Source organism: Camelus bactrianus, chromosome 15, assembly GCF_048773025.1.
Source record: "Camelus bactrianus isolate YW-2024 breed Bactrian camel chromosome 15, ASM4877302v1, whole genome shotgun sequence".
NCBI lineage: Eukaryota > Metazoa > Chordata > Mammalia > Artiodactyla > Camelidae > Camelus > Camelus bactrianus.
This window is the reverse complement of record NC_133553.1, coordinates 14,001,627-14,019,442: the sequence shown is the minus strand read 5'-3', so window position 1 is coordinate 14,019,442 and position 17,816 is coordinate 14,001,627. Positions and strand designations below refer to the sequence as shown.

At 59.9% G+C, this 17,816-nt stretch overlaps 1 protein-coding gene across 1 annotated transcript in view; it reads right to left on the bottom strand.

The window, feature by feature from the left end:
* The window catches only part of TPO (thyroid peroxidase), a 35,910-nt gene that overhangs the window by 11,447 nt on the left and 6,647 nt on the right, over positions 1 to 17,816 (bottom strand). Inside the window, exons 4-12 of the mRNA XM_045522706.2 lie at positions 15,440 to 15,606; positions 14,456 to 14,588; positions 11,144 to 11,273; positions 9,432 to 9,638; positions 8,691 to 9,203; positions 4,448 to 4,706; positions 3,742 to 3,912; positions 1,910 to 2,147; positions 1,240 to 1,448 (exon numbers count right to left, since the gene is read on the bottom strand). Of these exons, the coding sequence (XP_045378662.2) occupies positions 1,240 to 1,448; positions 1,910 to 2,147; positions 3,742 to 3,912; positions 4,448 to 4,706; positions 8,691 to 9,203; positions 9,432 to 9,638; positions 11,144 to 11,273; positions 14,456 to 14,588; positions 15,440 to 15,606 (2,027 nt within the window). The remainder of the gene's footprint in view (positions 1 to 1,239; positions 1,449 to 1,909; positions 2,148 to 3,741; positions 3,913 to 4,447; positions 4,707 to 8,690; positions 9,204 to 9,431; positions 9,639 to 11,143; positions 11,274 to 14,455; positions 14,589 to 15,439; positions 15,607 to 17,816) is intronic.

Here is a 17,816-nt window from a genome sequence, read left to right as displayed (position 1 = left end):
GGGTGCTTCCCGATGCCTCCCCTCGTGTCCCCTGCAGCGACCGGGCAAGCCACGTGGACTCCACCTACCAGGACATCAGACCACCCAGTGCCCCCTTCCCTCCTCCTCCTCCAGGGAAGGAGGCAGCAGACTCACACTGACCCCCTGGGTGCCCTGATCCCCAGCCCTCGGGGTGTTCCAAACACGGGCCAGTGGGGTCTCCACAGGTGGCTCCATGGGAAACCTACCACACGGGGTCTCACTCAGAGCAACAGACACAGGCCTAAGGGGCTGGGGTGACGGGCCTCTTCATTTCTCTGGTCAGGTCTCCGGTCCCCCCCTACCCCCTCTGCTAGACCCTCCCCTGGAGACTCCGCCCACGCAGCCCCTTGCCTGCTCCTTCATGCGCTGGTTGCCCGTCGCACGTGCGGCCCGGCACATGCTGGGCACACGTCTCTTGTCTGTCTCGTGTAGGGGCTGTGAAGCCCCATGTGTGTGTGTGTCTGTCCCTACAAATGTGTCCCAAGTGCCTGGAAAAGTGCTGTCACGTGGGAGGTGGCAGTTAATAAATCCCAGGCTCTGCTTGGAGCCCGGTGTCAGGTGACGGAGAGCGGGCCTCACCCGGGACAGGGGAGAGCAGTCGGTAACTCCCGCAGGTGAGGGCGGCCAGCTGAGTGACCGGCCAGCACAGCGCGGCTGAGTCGGGGGCCCGCCCTCCGGCCTGGCTCTGCCAGTCAGTAGAGGAGCAAGCTGGGGACGCAGAGTCCAAACGCGGGGACCTCTGCTTCGCTGACTGAGCCCTGCGTGGCCTTCCGGCTCCTGGCCAGCGCTGTCCTCCCACGGCCTCTTTCTCTGCACCAAGTGCCGGTCACTCCATTGGCCGTAGAAGCATGCTCTGCAACCTCCTGCTGCCCAGCCTGAGCGATTCCGGCCCCACCCCTATCTGGGGACACGGGCTGCCCTGTGCGCCGTGTTGGTTGCCCCAGCTGGACGGGAGCCCCCGGACCACAGCGCACAGCACAGCCCGGCCGCAGGTGCCACTCACTCCCTCGGCGCTTACAGGATGGCGTCTCCAGGCCAGGATGGGGTCCTCAGACTCAGACCCGCCCTTCCTCACGGAGGAGGACACGCCCGGGACCAAGCAGGGCACGGAGATGGTTTCCTCCAACCAAATGGATCTGAAGTGGTTGCTCCGAAACGCAGCCCTTCTGGGGTTGAATCCCTGTTCTTCATCCCAGTTTGAGAGACGCTCGCAGTTACCTGGAGGCGGGGCCTCCCTCCACGCGTCCAGGTTCATGCCCGGGATGTGGTCACAAGGCTCGAACTCCTGGGGCCACCTGGAGACCCGGAAGGCGTCAGGGGGCACGTGAGCGAGGCCGGTGTTGTCACAGATGACGCGGGCCAGGGAGTGCCGCCCCAGCTCCTGCCGCTGGGCTTCAGTGAACACCGCCTGGTTCTCCCACCAGAACCTGCGGGAGGGACAGACGAGGACACGTGAGAGCACAGCCCCGGCCCCACCGACCATGTCCTTCGGCCTCTGTCCCCAGGCTGCTCCCACCCTCGGCCTGCGACCCCCCATCGGGGAGGACAGAGGCCAGGATGGCCCCGGGGCAGGCGGACGGATGAGTCAGAGTGCCCGCAAGCTGTTCGTCCTGCTTGCGGCTCCCTCAGCCAGCCCGGCTGCCCTGGTTCTATCCCGTGGAGGCTGCTTTCAGGACACGAATGATGACAGACGTCCTCTTTCAGGAGGCTCTCCAGCCCAGCCACCAGGGGTTCAGATTCTGGGAAGCAGCCTCAGTTTCCTCCCAAAATCGCCGACAAAGCCCCAGAGCTCCTGGCCTGGATCCACGAGGCTTCCCGGCAGGCAGCCCCTTCCAGACTGAGCACCTCCCCGTGTTGCCCGCAGAGGGCGCTGGTCCTGGGCGCCTACCGGTCGCCGTCCCTCAGGGCCTTCATCTGCTTTCCGATAATGCAGGCAAACAGCGGGCCCGTCCGCGCCCCCGGGAGGAACTTCTCAGCCAAGCCGCCCAGCCAGACGTCTATGTTGTCCGGGTGCCGGTACAGGGCCAGGATCCTGTCGGCCACGCTCCGGTTGGCCGTGGCGGCGGCCAGGTCAGCCTGGGTCTGCAGGGTGGACAAGCCGCAGAACTTCCTCCACTCATTGTAACCTGTGAGGGAGGGTGGAGGCCTCCTTCTCAGGGATCTGAACATGCTTCTGTCTACACAGCCAGCGCTGAGGGACGGCACGTGAACTCCTGCCTCACACGCCGTACTGAGTCCGGCGGGCACCTCGCCGAGGCTCCCCGTCTCCTCCTCTCTACTTCTACTGTCCTTTAGCTGAGACTGCGTCTTGTTTTATGTCCAGGGCCTCCCACACAGCAGACCCCGGGCGGAACTGCCAGATAAATGTGTGGACGTGAGGGGCTGCGTCACGGCTGGACCAGCGCCCCTGGGGTGCTGAGCGTCAGGACAGACCCCTGGGGGGTTTAGATGAGGGAGAACTGGGGGAGATGGTCTCACATTTCCAGTTAGACAGCGAGGGGGCCATGAGGCTGACAGAGAGACTCACCGGAGCCAAGGGAGGAGGTTTGAGTTCTGCTCGGGCTCCAGAGGGAAGCCTGTGGAGCGGGGATGTGGTGGGGGCAGCAGTGAGAGCGCCAGGGTCAGGGACGAGCTGCGGGGAGGTAGGGACACGAGCCACAGGGGTCCTGCCGACGGGACTGGACGGGGCGGGGGTGGGGGGAGAGGAAAGGACATCCCCGGGGAAAGTAGACTGGACGCTCCGCGGCCCCTGCCAGGTAAACCAGGAGGAGACTTCCCAGCGCAGGGAGGTCGCCATCGCATCGTTACAGAGAGCGTGTCTCTCGTCTGCTTTAGCCTCGACCTAAGGATCAGGTCTAATTAAGCGTCCGTCACACACGGGGCTTCCTGCCCCATCCAATTCCCCCACGTGTGAGGCTGAGGATTAGGGTATCGCCTGAATTTTTACGCTTCCGTCTCCTTAACAGCGTTTTAAGCGATTATACTTCTAAGTACCCGGGGTTTCGAGGTGGTGGAAAGAGCTAATCTGTGTAAAACTTCAGAGCGGGCTCTGGGAGCAGGTCCCGAGGCCCAGGTGAGCGGGACACGCCCCGGTGGGGGGTCTGCAGTCAGCGAGACGAGGACAGTGTGGGCCCTGCCTGGTGGAGCCCCTGGGAGCCAGGACAGCAGAGCTGCACACGGACCCTGGGGTCGTGGGCAGGCTGAAGGTGGGCCAGACAGCTGAGCCGCAGGGGTCCCAGGGCAGAAGGCCACGGTGGGCAGAGGCAGGCTCGGCCTCAGGGAGGGAGGACGTGGGTTGGTACAGGTGAGGGAGGTGGGGGTCAGAGTGGGCGTGAACAAGGGGGGAGTGAGGAAATATGCGGGCAGCTGCCTGGCTCACGAAGAGGGTCCTCACTCACACCAGTGACCAGGAGACTGGACCAGCTGGTCAGCGAGAGCCCCCAAGGCAGTGGAGTAATGCCCACTGCCCCGGGGGATGCTCTGAGAGGGAGGAGGTGGGCATTCTGTGTCCTGCTTCCTGCCCGGGAAACGCCTCCCTCTGCCTGCCCTGAGACAGCTCAGCCCGTCCCTGCCTGGGGCTGAGAAAGCTGGGTGGTTCAATCCCACCAACTAAGGCGCCCTTAGGAGCTGGTGGCGGACCTGCAGGTACATTTCACCACAGACCAAGGACAGCGGCTAATCTGGAGCGTGGGAGCGGAGGGAAGGGAAGTGGGGGCTGACCTGGCAGGCCGTGGTCCCGGCCCCGCTGCAGGTTGATGGACGCCAGGTCCAAGGTCCCCGAGTCTGACCGCACGAAGAGCCTCTCCGTCAGCTCCTCGTTCATCAGCTGGTCCTGCACCTGCAGCTTAGCTGGTCGCGCCAGGAGGCCCCTCATGACAGGGTCCACGCCGCCTGAAAACATCAGAGAAGGCAATGAGCTTTCTCAGGTGAGTCCTGGAGAAACAGAACAAGGCCTCGACTGTAAACTACGCTGGTTCTGAACAGATGTCCTCACGAGTTCAGGAATGCACCTCCTGGGACTCCCGTGTCTCCCGGGCCCTTAGGACGCTGCCCCGTGGTGGATTCACTCATCTGGACCCCGATGGGCCCGGTCGAGATGCGCATCTGGGGGGGTGGGACACGGGGCCTCAGGGGCGGGGTTTTGTTGTTTCTCAGCAGCAGAAACGTTAGAGTCAAAGGAAGCGTTTGCTGATTCGAAGTTCAGACCCATGAACGGAAGGTCCGGCCTGGCTGAGGGGCAGACGGGGCCCAGGGCCCCGCGTCTGTGAACCCAGGGAACTCCAGAAGCCCCAGGGAAGTGTCCCTTTTAAACCCCTTTGGATGCGTTTACTTTCTCCACGCACGCTGGCCCCCAGGGAGTGTCTAGCCAGGCTAAGGTGACTGCACACCTCACCCAGCCCCGCGGGTGGCCGAGATGGAGGCGCACCTTCCCCGAGGAGCCGCCAGGGCCGGAAGAAGGCGTCGTGCAGCGGCAGGTGGGGCAGGCCCGGGTGCTCCTGGAAGCGGGAGTCCAGCCGCCTCACCAGCGGGTGGACCGAGGTGTGGCCGAAGCGGAAGGCGGCCGTGGAGAACACGTTGGACACGGTGGGGTCCACGGTGGGGTTGTAGCCCCGGTAGGGGCCCACGTGCTGCTCGAAGGCCTTGGGGCCCAGGATTTTGGGGACGTAATCTCGCAGGGTGATGATCTGCCAAGACAGGAGAGCAGCCGGGGGCAGTGGACATAGGGTCACGGTCACAGCATTGGGGGGCTTCCTGCCGCCCAAGCCTGGGGGCCGCTGCAGCTCCAGAGCTGTCCCGGGGGTCATGTCACCTGGAAAGGGGGCAGGGGGGCAGGTGCAGTGACACCACTTACTCCAAACAGAGTCCTGCACTCTCGGCCTTTAACGAGGTTGGGTGGGGTGTGTCAGAGACACCCCAAACACGCCCCAGACCAGGCCACGAAAACTGAGGGGACGCTCAGCTCGGAAGACTGACCAGGGAGGTGCTGCCTGCTACGCGCCTTTCAGAAACGTGACAAGGTTTCCATCCGGCAGTTCCCCCCTCACTTGCACGTCTGCCCCGAGCGCTCCGTTAGCCCCGGACCTAAAGCCAGACCCGGCAGCCTGTCCCTTCAGGGGGTCTGGGCGCCGGCGGCTTCTGACCCCATCCCCCACCTCTCAGCCGTGGGACTCCGGGAGCTTTCCAAGTCTTTCAGAACCTGTTTCCTTTTCTGGAAAAACCTCTTAGAATTTTTGTGAGACGAAACAAGCAAGCACGGGCTGACGTGTGCTTGACACATCATGGTACACGCACCCACGTCACGCAGAGCAGACGCATGTGTCACGCTTAGCAGACCCCCTGCATGGACAGCTCCCCGCTCCCCCGTTTAAAGGAAGTGATGCACAGGTTAAAAGTCATATGTGGCCTGAGGGCCTTTCATAAACTGGAATCTGGGCAGACACCAAGGGCCCATGTTACTCCTCCATCTTTCCCGTCTGCATTGTCTGCGCCAACGCTCGCCAGCTCCTGTAGAGGCCACAGAAACACAGCGGTAAAGGGACCATCAGAGCTGTCCACAGAAAATGAATTCATGCCGTGGGTTTTAGAAATGAATCAAAATTCCTCCGTTTTGTACCATCCTGCGGTGACGTGTTGCATTGTGTCAAACGAGGGGCCAAGCGCGGGCACGGAGCTGGGTGCCCTCATGATCCGAGGATGAAGCCAGAGGCACGGAGGCAACTGCCCATTTGACCAGGTCTCCACAACAAGGCTCAGATGGAACGCCGCAGAGGGGGCTCTGGGCGCTGTGAAGGCTGTGGGGGAGGTCCGTTCATGGGCCCAGGACAGTGACGGGGCTGGCGGCCCGGGTGGTGTCCCACAGGGAGGCCGGGTCAGTGGGCGTGACCTGGCCTCGGGCCCTGGGGGCACAGACCCACTCCTGCTGGCGACCCAGTGGCAGTGCTTTCTCCTGCCTGGTTCCTCCAGCTGCTCCAAGGATTAAGCCAGAGTCAGCGCGGACGGAGGTGCCCGTCAGGCTCAGCCCCGTGCAGTCCCAGGCCTTGTCGTTTCTGCTTGCCTCGTGGTCCCCGAATCACGCACAAAGGTCTGCTTTTCTTTCAGCTGTGAAACTTCGGGTCACATTGTTTTTGTATTTAAAGAGAATCTTTTGGTCAACAAACCACATTCAAAGGAGGTGTATAGGCCAGCAGGAAGGACGTCCTCCCAGAAGGGAAGGCTGCGTGTCTCAGCTCCCTGGTGGGAAGGGCAGAGCAGCGCTCAGACTGCCGGGAGGAGTAAGAGGTCGCATCCCTGTGCACAGTCCTTCCAAACGGTAAGTGCGCTTCCTACACGCACAGCCTGGCACGTCCGGGGCCAGTGGACGTGGTGCGTGAGCCCGAGGCCTCCCGCTGAAGGGAGGGGAGCCCCCGCACCGCCACATATTCTGTCACCTCTGAGACCCGGCAGACTGGGATGGGGGCCCCGGCTGGGGCTTCTAAACTGGGGGCCCTACCTGAGCTGGTTCACGGGCTGGATAGAAGCGCCCGCGCTACCAAAGGGCGTTCGAGAAGAGCGAGGCCTCGAGGGACAGAAGCAGCCTCAGCCTCAGACGTCGCCCACACCGGCAGAACCCGGCCACACACGCACCCAGGGCCTTCTCCCGGCCCCGTGAGGTGAGGTGACCCTTCCCACCCAGGACATGGCAGCAACTTCCACTGTCACCAACGTTCTTTGATTTCTTCTCCCTCCAGCAGCCGGAGATGGTCTCCCTCCTCTGCCAGGACCGTGAGCCAACTTTAAGTTCAAGTGCAAACTATTTAACGATGCCTCCTCCCTCCCTCCCTCAACTCAGGTTTGACTTGTGGCCCCAGAGGATGCAGGAGGCACGGCCACCGTCTCAGGCTGACGAGGCTCTTCTAATCCCAGAGCTGCTCCTTCAGGGGCCAAGGGGCCCCTTTTACCTGAGGCCGTTCGTGCGCCCTGCTCATGCCTGCGTCTGACCTTGCCACACGTCCCCCTTCACAGCGCTCCCATGATCTGATCGGGGATGTAACGGAAGTGAATTTGCTAAAATGCCTGGCACTCTCCCCAAAGTGGGGGCTGCAGCACCATCTTCTGATCAACACGGCCTTGAACATTGGAATCTCACCAGCCTGCTCCTGGGGCCTTGTATTCACTCCTGCACACACATTCTGAAGTACCTCTTAGAGCCAGCCCTGTCCAGGGGCCAGAAGGGAATTAAACAGAGGACATCTCGGTCTCCGTGGGGAAGGGGCGCAGGCGGAACTAAAACAAATGCGGGGGGTGGTGACGAACAGGACAGAGGTGTGATCCCGGGTTCATCCACAATGAGAGCGAAGGAGCAGAGGGAAGGTGAGCCGTGGGGACCTTGTCCTACTCTCTGCTGGCTGGCCTGGCCCACTCGGCTCTGGGAGGTCAGGGGAGGCCTGACGGATGAGGTACTTGATTTTTATTTAAAACGGTCACTTTAAGACTCCAGTCACGTTGCGCTGCTATGGTTGGAATTTGCTCAAACTCCCCCTTCACAAATTGCTGTATCTTTTTATTCTGTCAGTCCTATCTGTTCACATCTCTGAAGCTTGTTTATCCTAAGCTGCAGCGCTAACCCCGGCAGCAGTCCAACTGTGTCAGATTCCAGTTTATACTTTTCCCCCTGGACCACGCACACCCACGCCCACACCCCCCACACACACACTCTGACTCAGCCTGGGTGAGTGCTCACCCAAAATACACTGGGGGTAAAACCCTGAAGCCTTTCCCCGTCTGGTGAAGGCTCACCAGCACCCCAGTGCTGCCCAGCCTCTCCTGGATCACGTCCGGCACCCCCCCCACCTGCCAACATTTACAGGGTGATGCTGGCTACGGGGGGGTGGGGAGCACTGCAGCCTCTGTTCTGACCCCGGGGTGCTGGGCTCAGGGGACCAGAGGTGGGAAAGGAGCAGGCTGTGCCCAGAGCAGCCCATCCCATCTTGTCCCCATGCCAGCTTGGACAAGACCCGACCTCCTCTGTAAAACAGGATTTATAGGGTCATCGAGGGGATAAAGGGATGCTGGCAAGGGCCAGCTGGAGTGCCCAGACCAGAGACACACAAGTGGGGCCACTGAAGCAAGCCACGTGCTCCACCTTCATGACAGCCTGTGAGTCCAGTGGACTTGGCAATGGTATTTGACACTCCAACCAGCGTCCTCTGGCTCAAGATTAAAAATCATTGTAATAAACCCTCACTTTAGTTTGCTAATTTGCAAATATCACACAGATTGTTTTTCTTTTCATTTTCTCATTGTCTCCCAAATATGGAAATATCAAAATCACTGGTGGGCGCCCACCTCAAAGGGTTGCTGTGAGGGTTAAATGAGTTAAAATCCCTGCAGCCCTTAGCGTGGTCTGGGCGCCAGGGACCACTGGCCAGCTGTGCCTGCTGCTACTGCTGCGTGGCTTTGGTTACCGTCCATCTCCTAGTGGGACGGTCACCGCCAGCACCAGGGGCGTGGTGGGCTCCCACGAGGAGGCCAGGAACCTAGAGCTCCGGAAGTGGGTGGAGTTAAGCTCGCTGCAGGGCGCTCCCAGGATCCCGCGCACACCCACGCGGGGCGCCCATGAGAACGCTGCGTGCACCCCCGAGGTCCTCCCGCGCACCCGGTGGGGAGCAATCACGAGGACCTGCGCGCACCTGGTGCAGGGCGCCCACCACCTTGCGCGCCTCCTGGTAGGCGGTGTCCGCGCTCCAGTGCGCGTTGCGGGCCTTGAACGCGGCGGCCAGGCGGTTGTGCTCGCGCAGCCACAGCGTGTGCAGGGCCGCCAGGGCGGGGACCTCGCTGGCACGGCCGTCCCCGGCCAGGAAGCAGGGCGCGCGGGCCTCGGGGGCGCCGGGCTGGGGCGCGCAGGCCGAGGGCGCGGGCGGCGGCGCGAAGGGCAGGAAGGCGCGGCCGGCGTCCCGGTAGCGCGCGTTGACGCGCAGCAAGCCCTCGGCGCTGGTCCAGTTGCGCAGCCGCTTCTCCGAGGCCGGGGAGCTGCCGTACACGGTGGACGCGTCCAGGAACGAGGTCAGCCCGTTCATCTGCTGGCGCGGCGTTGCCGAGGACACGTTGCCGAAGAAGGCGCCTTGGGTCCCGGTGCCGCAGGCGGCCGAGGAGCGGTAAAAGGGCAGACAGGCGGGGCCTGCGGCCGGCGAGGTTTTGGCGAGCTGCAGAAGAGGACAAGGGGTCAGCTGGGGTCCTGGGCCCCCTCCTTAGAGACACTGGAAGCTCTGGGTGCATACGTCTGTGTTTATATGTGTATGTGCACGGATCATTTCCGGCAGGATGCAGCCACTTACCCTCTGGGAACAGGACGGGAACTGACTTAGGTGTTTGATTTTTCACATGGCACCTGTTGGTTTCACAATAAAAATTAGGAAGTTTAAAGATTCTACCTGTATGGGAAAACACGGGCTCTGGTTCTCACAGGTCAGCTGGCAGTCCGCCCCTCCCCCGAAGGTGGCTTTGCTGGTGCTCTGGGGGGTGAAGGCCACGTCGTGGTCGATGTACTGTCCCCACGCCGTCAGGAGGTCAGAATGCTGGTCGTCCTCCGTAACGGCCTCGTTGGAAACTCGGATGACTTGCCTGGTCACTTCCCGGACCTGGGTGGGAGAGACCAGCGTCACGTAGGAGGCCGCCCCGCAGGGCCAGGGCCAGGGCACCCACGGGGCCTGCCGGTCACAGCTCAGAGCTCGTGTGTGTTCACCGGTGCCAGTGCCATGGAAGGCCAGGTCCCTGGGGACACCCGGGCTCTCCTCCCCGAGATGCAGTGGTCTGTGGTGATTTGGGGCCGCGTAGTTGATTTCCCTGAGCCTTAGTCTCCTCATTTGTAAACAGATACAAAAACGTTCGTCTTTCAGGGCTGTCGTGGGGATTGAACTGAGTCACCCAACAACGCTGCCCTGTAGTCAGACTCAGGGGCGGAGCCTGGTCGGGAACGAGCCCTGAGCCAGCGGGCTATTCCCAGACCTGGAACCCCATGGAGCCGGCCTGGCCTGGCCTAGAGCCGTTTCCGGTCACTGGCGTCCCTCTCCTGCGCCGCCCCCCTCCTGAGCCCGGCGTCTACAGCTCTCCTATGCTCGTCCCACCACCGCATTTTGGGAGCAGACTTGTTTCCTGGCTTCATAGGCCCAAGTGGACGGGAGTCTTGCCCCAGGAGGCGTCACACCTAGAGTGTCCGCGCACCCTAGTCAGATTATTCAGATGATGAGATTTGAGACTCTGAAGAGGTGAGGTTTAGATCAGATTTGGGGTTTTGAGTTGATGCTGAGAACTTGGGGGGCCTTGGGATAGGGTAAGTGTGTTTTGCACGTGAAAAGGGTGTGAATCTTCTGGGGGGAAGGGTCAGAGAGTGGACTGGTGGGCAGAGTAATGGCCCCAAAGACGTCCATTCCCCAGCGCCTGGCACCTGGGAACACGGCACATGGCAAAGGGGACTTGGCAGATGCGGCTTCTTAAAGGACCTTGAGTCCGGGAGATGATTCTCGATTTCCACGTGGATCAGATCTAACCACGTGGGTCCTCAGTATCTGAGACCCTTTCTTGACTCAGAGGAGATGTGACTTTGGAACAAAGGCTCAGGGAGGTGCAGCCTCGCTGGCTTGCGGGGGAGGGCGTGGGCCAGGGAATGTGGGTGGCCACCCACTGGTGTATTCATTGAAGCGAGCAATCAGACTGGGGACAAATGACCCGTTTTTTGACCCAGGTGGTCAGTGGATCAGGCGTGAGTTCGTTTGACAAATAATTTGCCCCTGGGCGTAAGTGGCGCTTGTCAGCTTTGCATAAATGAGTCAATTAACTACAAGTGTCTTTGAACAAGGCCGGTCTTCTCCCTGTCAGTGAAGAGTCCAGGGAGTCAGAGGGAACTGAGTTTCACTCTGTCTGTCCCCTCTCTAGCCGCGTGGCTCCAACCCTGCAGAGCCTCAGCTCCTGAGCTGCAAGGTGGGGCGGTCTCTCCCCACCTTGAGGAGAGAGGAATTCGAGGGGCCCGGCGCAGGGCCCGCCCCCCTGAGTGAGGCCTCAGGAAAATGTGGGCCCCCCAGGACTTGGGAGGTCTGCTACGTTAGGAAACGTGTCCCGTCCAGTCTCGGCAATGCTCTGTACTGACTGGTGGCAGCGGGAAGCCGTTGTATGAGAAGTGGGCATTCCAGCCTCTGGGCTCGCTGATGCCATCCTCGTAGGCAGGAGGCAGCCACCTGGCCAGGGCTGTGTTGGAGGCTCCCCACCTCGGGTGGTCTCTGTGGAGACAGGAGTGTGCATGAGTTTGAGGCGGGGAGGAAGGAGGAAGGAAGGAAGGGGCAGGCCCAGTGGAGTAGACCGTTCCCACGGAAGACGGTGGATCTGGCTTCCCCTGAAGAGGAAAGGCCTCGGCTTAAGGAGTGGTGTCTGGTGGGGACCACACACCCGGTGGTGCCCAGAGCTCTCCCTAGGGGTTAAGGGTGTGGGTGGTCTCCAGGGCACTGACTTGCAAAGCCCTCCTTCCACATGCCCTCTGTGCTCAGCACCTGGGTTCCAGGTGTCCTGCCCACGCGCTCCCAGGGAGCCGCTGAACCTTGAGGGTCAGTCAGCAAAGAGAGGAAGAGAGAAAGAGAGAAAGAAAGGAGGAAAAACTGCTCGAGCAGTCAAAGGAACGTTGCGTCATTTTAGTAATACTGCGTTAATTTTAACGAGTGAATCTGCAGCACTTAATGGAATTTCAGTGGAGACGAGCCGTCTGTAGCAGCCCCGTGCACTTCACTGCAGCACACGCCAGCCTCTGCAGGCTGACTTACCGTAGCTACGTAAACGCATTCCCGCCCCGCACAGTCGTGCAGATTGAGCCCCTTTGGTTGTGCTGGCGACCAGTGGGGTGTTACTAATAGAACTGCCCCTCTCACTGTCCCTACAGACGCACAGAGGCCACGTCACGCCCGCTGCTGCTCGCCGCTCCTGGCTGGCTCCGGGACAGGCGGCTGCTGGGCGGTGATGGTGACCGTAGCCTCTAGTGCAGGGACCAGGGCTGTCCCTGCCTTGTCAGTGGAATCTTGCCTTAAACAAGAGCTTAGAAACAGTGCTCAGGAGCGCAGGGTTCCTTTCCGTCTTAGGCAGAACATCTGAATCAGTCGCATTTACACAAGAATGATGAGTGGGTGTAATGTCCCAAATGGTGCTAATAATTTCATGTCAAAACAAACCAACTAATTTTTCAATATTTATATTTGCAAACACTTTAAAAGTTTAAGCATCATTTAGCTGTCACGGTTCTGGTAGACTCCCCTCCCCAGGTGTTCCAAGTGTCTGCACATCAGATGCATGAGAGAGTGTTAGAAAGGTTTCAGTCTTTTCCAGTTCAAGTAATTTTGTCTCATGGCCTCGGAGCCCAGCATGCTGGCTCCTGTCCACCTGCAAATGCCTGGCCTCGCTGCATTCTTTCTGGAAGATTCGGCAACCCCCAACTCCTGTTGTTGTCACGTGGACTTGTGGACAAAGGCCAAGGGGACTTGGACACTGTGACAACTTTGCACCACAATCATCCAGTCTTAAAAAACATTTTTTCTCTAACAGAAAATTCCTTGTTTCTTTTCTCTGAGCTAACGTTCCCATTGTAATCTGTCTGATGATTTTGTTTTCAGATGTGGCATTTTTAGTGATTGAAATTCTTTTATTTTCTCCTTGTACGTGTTCCTTTGCTTGTCCCTGTGCCCTGCAGGTGTTTCAGCCCTGCATGTTACACATGCCTTCTATTCAGTTAGTTATTCTGGACACGTACGTACTCTACCATCTCCTTACGTATTTACACATTCGTACGTGTTTGCACAAGGATCAGTCACCCCTCACCGGTCTCTCATTTTCTCACTGCGGAAAAGGCTTCCGGGACGTAGTGAACGGTTCTTCTTTACGCCCGTCCCTTCTCGTAGAGGCACCTTCCTGACACAACATGCTCAGAAGTCACTTGTAAAACTGAGATGCTGTTAGACGCAGCTTCGCCTCGTCACGCGCTGTGTGTTTGTCCAAGTGTGTTGTGGCCAGAGACTGAAACTGCAGACGGGCCCGTCTGTGGGCAGCACCCCGAGTGCCCCAGCGGCCCCGTCCAGTCTCACTGCCAGACCCGCCAGCCCAGCAACTCACTTTCTCTCAGAAAAAGCTTGACTTACTTTGACTTCAAGCAAATGTGTTAACACAGCCGTCTCACTTCTGAATTTAGGGCATCTCAGCAAGTCCCAAACACCCACTTGCCAGCAGAAACGCTGTCCTGGAATGAAGGTGCGTGACAGGAGGGGCGTCCCACTCAGACGGCTGTCTGTCGTCTCGAGGACGGAACGTTGGGCCCAGCAGTGTCTCAAGGGGGACCTTCGCCAGGGGCCCCCAGGCTCTGTGCACACTGAGGGGCCGTTTGTAGAGCCGGCAAAGAAAGCAGGCCTCACGTGGCTGAAAGTCTGCTTTGGGGTCTTTCCATGACCCCTGGGCATGTGCACATTTGAGTCTGGTGCAGGCAGCTCTGAGCTAACAGGTCTGAGCCTGCAGAGGAGAAGCCGGGGACCTGGGGACCACGCTCCACGTCCTTCTTTGGCTCGTTTATGAAACGGTGAGGCCTCAAAGTGATGTCACTACAGTTTTCTGAGTAGCTGTGTTACGTTTCGGGCAGGAAAAATTAAAGCATGACTGCCTGCTGGCCCTTTGGGCCCAGTTGCTGTAAATACTGTGACGCAAGATGTAACTGCCAGCACAGAAGGAGAGAGGCGGACCCACGCTCCCACCCAGCCTCCCTGGCCAGGGGAGACTTTGCTGCCCCTGGTGGGAGTGCAGTGACCAGGGCACAGGCCACACGGGCAGCGGGGCCTGGAGCAGTGGGCAGAGAAGGCCGCTGACCCCGACCCACTGGGGCCTGGTCCTGACGCCTGTGACGCCGCCTTCGTCACTCAGTACCGCTTCCCGGGAACTTCCCAGCGGGTGTGCACAGTGCAGGGCGCGCTGGGCGAGCCGGGCCTGGAGTTGGCTGGGGTCACCTGGAGTGCCTCGGGGCTGCCTGAACGGATTGACACTCTGGAACGAGCGACCAGAGTGTGAGGAGGCCTGAGTCGGGGGAGGAGAGGTGGAAGGCAAACCACGGAAAAAGAAGTGGAGGCAGGCTGGGATGACCCAGGGAAACGCAGGAACTTCTATGAGCGACGTCAGGGTGGAGGTGGCTGGGTGGCTGGCAAACTGAAGACTTTTCAAATCTAACCCTTACCGAAGATACGCACGGCAGTGCTAGGAATGCGGGCGTGAGGGAGCGGCCGGGCCGAGTCTTACCGTGATGGTGTTTAGGAAGGCCGGAGCCAATACGGCGCACCTTCTGTGATGAAGCCGCAGACGACTCCAGAGGCCCCTCCCAATGGCCCCCGTCGCCCGACAGCCCCTGTCACCCCACAGCCCGCCCCCAGGGATGGCCCGGGGGTACCTGTTGGTGCAGGCCCCCGTGATCAGCCTGTATTTGTTTGCCAGGCAGGTGTCGGGACACTGCAGGGGCAGCAGGTGAGGCAGGCAGCCCGACAGGTTTGCGATCGTGTTCAGCAGGGCTTCTGACAAAACATCTGCAGGGAAGCACCAGAGGTCAGCTTTCTGCGGTGACGACAGCCCAGCCTGGTCAGGGGCCGCTCTGCCCTGGTCTTGGCGGCGGCCCCCACAGCTGAGACCAGCGTTCACACGAGTCCTCGTCTCTCTCGGCAGGGAGCTCCTCCTTCCCTTTAAATCAGTAAAATCAAAGGGGAGGCCTCGCATGCCCCCCCGCGCATGTCCACGGCTAGGAATGTGGGCTATAAAATTAATTTCTGCTTTGCGATCTTTCAGAAAAGCGCGTCTGAGAGCTCTGGCCCGAGACCAGCCCTTCTCAGAGCCCCCTTGGCGCATCCCCGGGCAGCCAGGCCCCAGGAGACAGACGATAGCATTTATGCCCCTGCAAACCTGCCTCGGCCGCTTCCCTGACCGTGTCCTGTGTCCATCCACAAACCCTTTTTCCCTCCCTGTTGGTCTTTGGTTCCTTCCTGTGAACCTTTCCAGTTTAGGGCCCAGAAAATGGCCTCTTTCATTTTTTGCCAACTCTGACACTTTTATTCTGCAAGTCGAAGCAAGAACAGCTTTCTTGGGGGCGCTGTCTGTCTCCCTGCGACTCGCTGCCTCCCCCATAAATGCGTTCCCCAGGTTTTAACCAGGCTGGTGAGGAGGCCTCGGAAGACTTCCTAAGCTGCTCTGTGCCACAGAAGGCACTGAGCGTGGGTTGTCGAGCTGGTTCTCCGAGCCCAGTTCGAATAGCAGAGAAGCAGTGATTTCTCGGACTCAGAGAAACGGAGCACCGTGGCTGCTGACCAGCATCTCAGAGAACCGCTGCGTTTGTCCGCGGACGCGGAGTTGCGACAGCCTGGTGGGAGGGCCCCGGGGCTCTCACCTGTCCAGGGCCCCGACGGACTGCGCCGCAGGTGAGCCCTCTTCATCTCCTGGATCGACGTCTCCATGACCTCCGCTGCCCGGGCCGCGGCTCGGCTGGTGGGCTCGGGGAGTTTGGAAAAGGACAGGAGCTGGGACGCGGAGGGGGCTTCCCTTCTGTGCAGGTTTCTGGACAGGAAGAGGAGATGTGAGGTCAGCGACTCTCACTGGTGATTACTCACTGATCAGTTACACAGACCCTCACTGAGAACCTGCTGTTACAGGCCGGTGGGGAATTCAAGCACGGAGCTGATACAGACCCCTCCCCATCCACAGGGGTCGCAGGGCTCGGTGAAGGGGACGGGGCAAGACTGTAGATAATCCATCAATGATGAATGTCCAAGAGAATGATCAGCGTTTGCCTGTTACAACCCCCCTTATGCAAACTTGTTTGATTCGCATAAGGTCTGTCAAGGATAAACCTTCTCGTCAAAACCCAGGTAGACGTTTGTGTGCAGCAGGCGGCACGGGGCTCAGAGCAGAACCAGCGTGCGCTGGGCTGTGAGCCGGCCTTGTCCACGCCCGGCAGGGAAGCAGCTCACAGCCCAGCAGAACAGGCATGCAGCTGTTTGCGGTGAGAGCTGGAAGTCCCCCGGGAGAGCGCGAGCCAGCCCTCGGGACCCCTCTCCCTTGGCATCCCGCTGTCTTCTGATGTGGGTCCCAGGCCTGTTGGGATCTGGCAGCCCCCACCTCAGGGGAACTACCCCGGCATTTCAGGGCCCACCTTCCCCGCCGGCATTTCAGGGCCGGGGGTGCCTGGCGGGGCAGGGTGGAGGTAGCCTCTGCAACGAAGCTGCCATCACCTGGGGCGCCTGCGGGGCGGAATCAGCAAGGCCCAGGAACCCATCCGAGAACAAACTCTAACTCCAACCTGAGACCCGCCAGGGCAGTGCTCAGGGGCCGGACCCCCACCCACGGCCACTTAGATTCCTGGTTCACCGCCCTGCGGGCTTGGGGGGCTGCCCGTTCGTGCCTCCGTTGCTCTGGCTCTGATCAGAGGGTCCTCCGTAATTCCCTTTGTTAACAACTCCTGGACGCCCAGCGCTTGCTGAGAGGGGGTGCTGGGGCGGGGGTGTGTGGGCGTCTCACCCACGTGACATCACACCTCCAGCCGGTCCCCGTGAGAGGCTCAGCAGGTGGACTGCCACGAGGCCCACTTACAGCCGAGGGGACCGATGCATCGGGGGGACGGCCAGTGCCTGAGGCAGCGGCATTAAGATGCCGAGGTGGCCCACAGCCCGTCCCTCAGAGCCAGCTAATGTCCACAGAGGTGTGTGCAACGGAGAGCTGAGAACACATGAAAGCTGTGTTTGCCAAGCTGTTTCTGAAGACACGCTGAGTCAGAGACAGAGACGGGGAGAGACAGAGACAGAGACAGAGAGAAAGAGACAGACAGAATCAGAGGCAGAGATGGGGAGAGACAGAGATGGGGAGAGACAGAGACAGAAAGAGACAGAGACGGGGAGAGATGGAGAGACGGGGAGAGACAGAGACGGGGAGAGACAGAGAAAGAGACAGAGACAGAAAGAGACAGAGACGGGGAGAGACAGACAGAGTCAGAGACAGAGATGGGGAGAGATGGAGAGACGGGGAGAGACAGAGACAGAAAGAGACAGGGAGAGACAGAGACGGGGAGAGACAGAGATGGGGAGAGATGGAGAGACGGGGAGAGACAGAGACAGAAAGAGATAGAGACAGGGAGAGACAGAGACAGAGACGGGGAGAGACAGAGACAGAGAGAAAGACAGAGACAGGCAGGGACAGGGAGAGACAAAGAAACAGAGAGAAAGGAAGAGGAGGAGGAGGAAAAGTGAGCAGGAAGGAGGGAGAGTGAACAGAAAGTCAAGGGAAGGACTAAAAAGGTGGTTCCTTATCAACCAACCAAACGCAGCATTTTTGACCCACTGCAGTGTGTTCATCCCTAAGTTGAGCGCAATACGTGTGTCTCTTTGCAGGAGGAACGTGAACTTCTGGAGAAAGACGGATACGTTACATTCTTTCCGTCCCAGGGTCTGGCGCAGCCTGGCAGACGGACAAACAGGATTTCTTGCTGAAGTGAGTGCAATTTAAGTAGGTGTCGGGGTGTTATTTGAGAGTTATCAAAAAGCAAACCCTTCCAACAGAACATCCCCAGCGGCTTCCACAAGCGGTGGCCACTGTCAGCCCTCTCGGCCACGGGGCAGCGTGACCGTGACTGCGCTCTGACCCCGTTCCCGTGTCTTCGTGGGTGTCACGACCTGGACACGCTCTGCTCTGACTTCATGGGAAATGCATTTTCTCCTTCTTTCCCCTTTGACTGAAGTTTTTGTAAAATAAGTTAAAAAAAAGTAGTTTGCAGC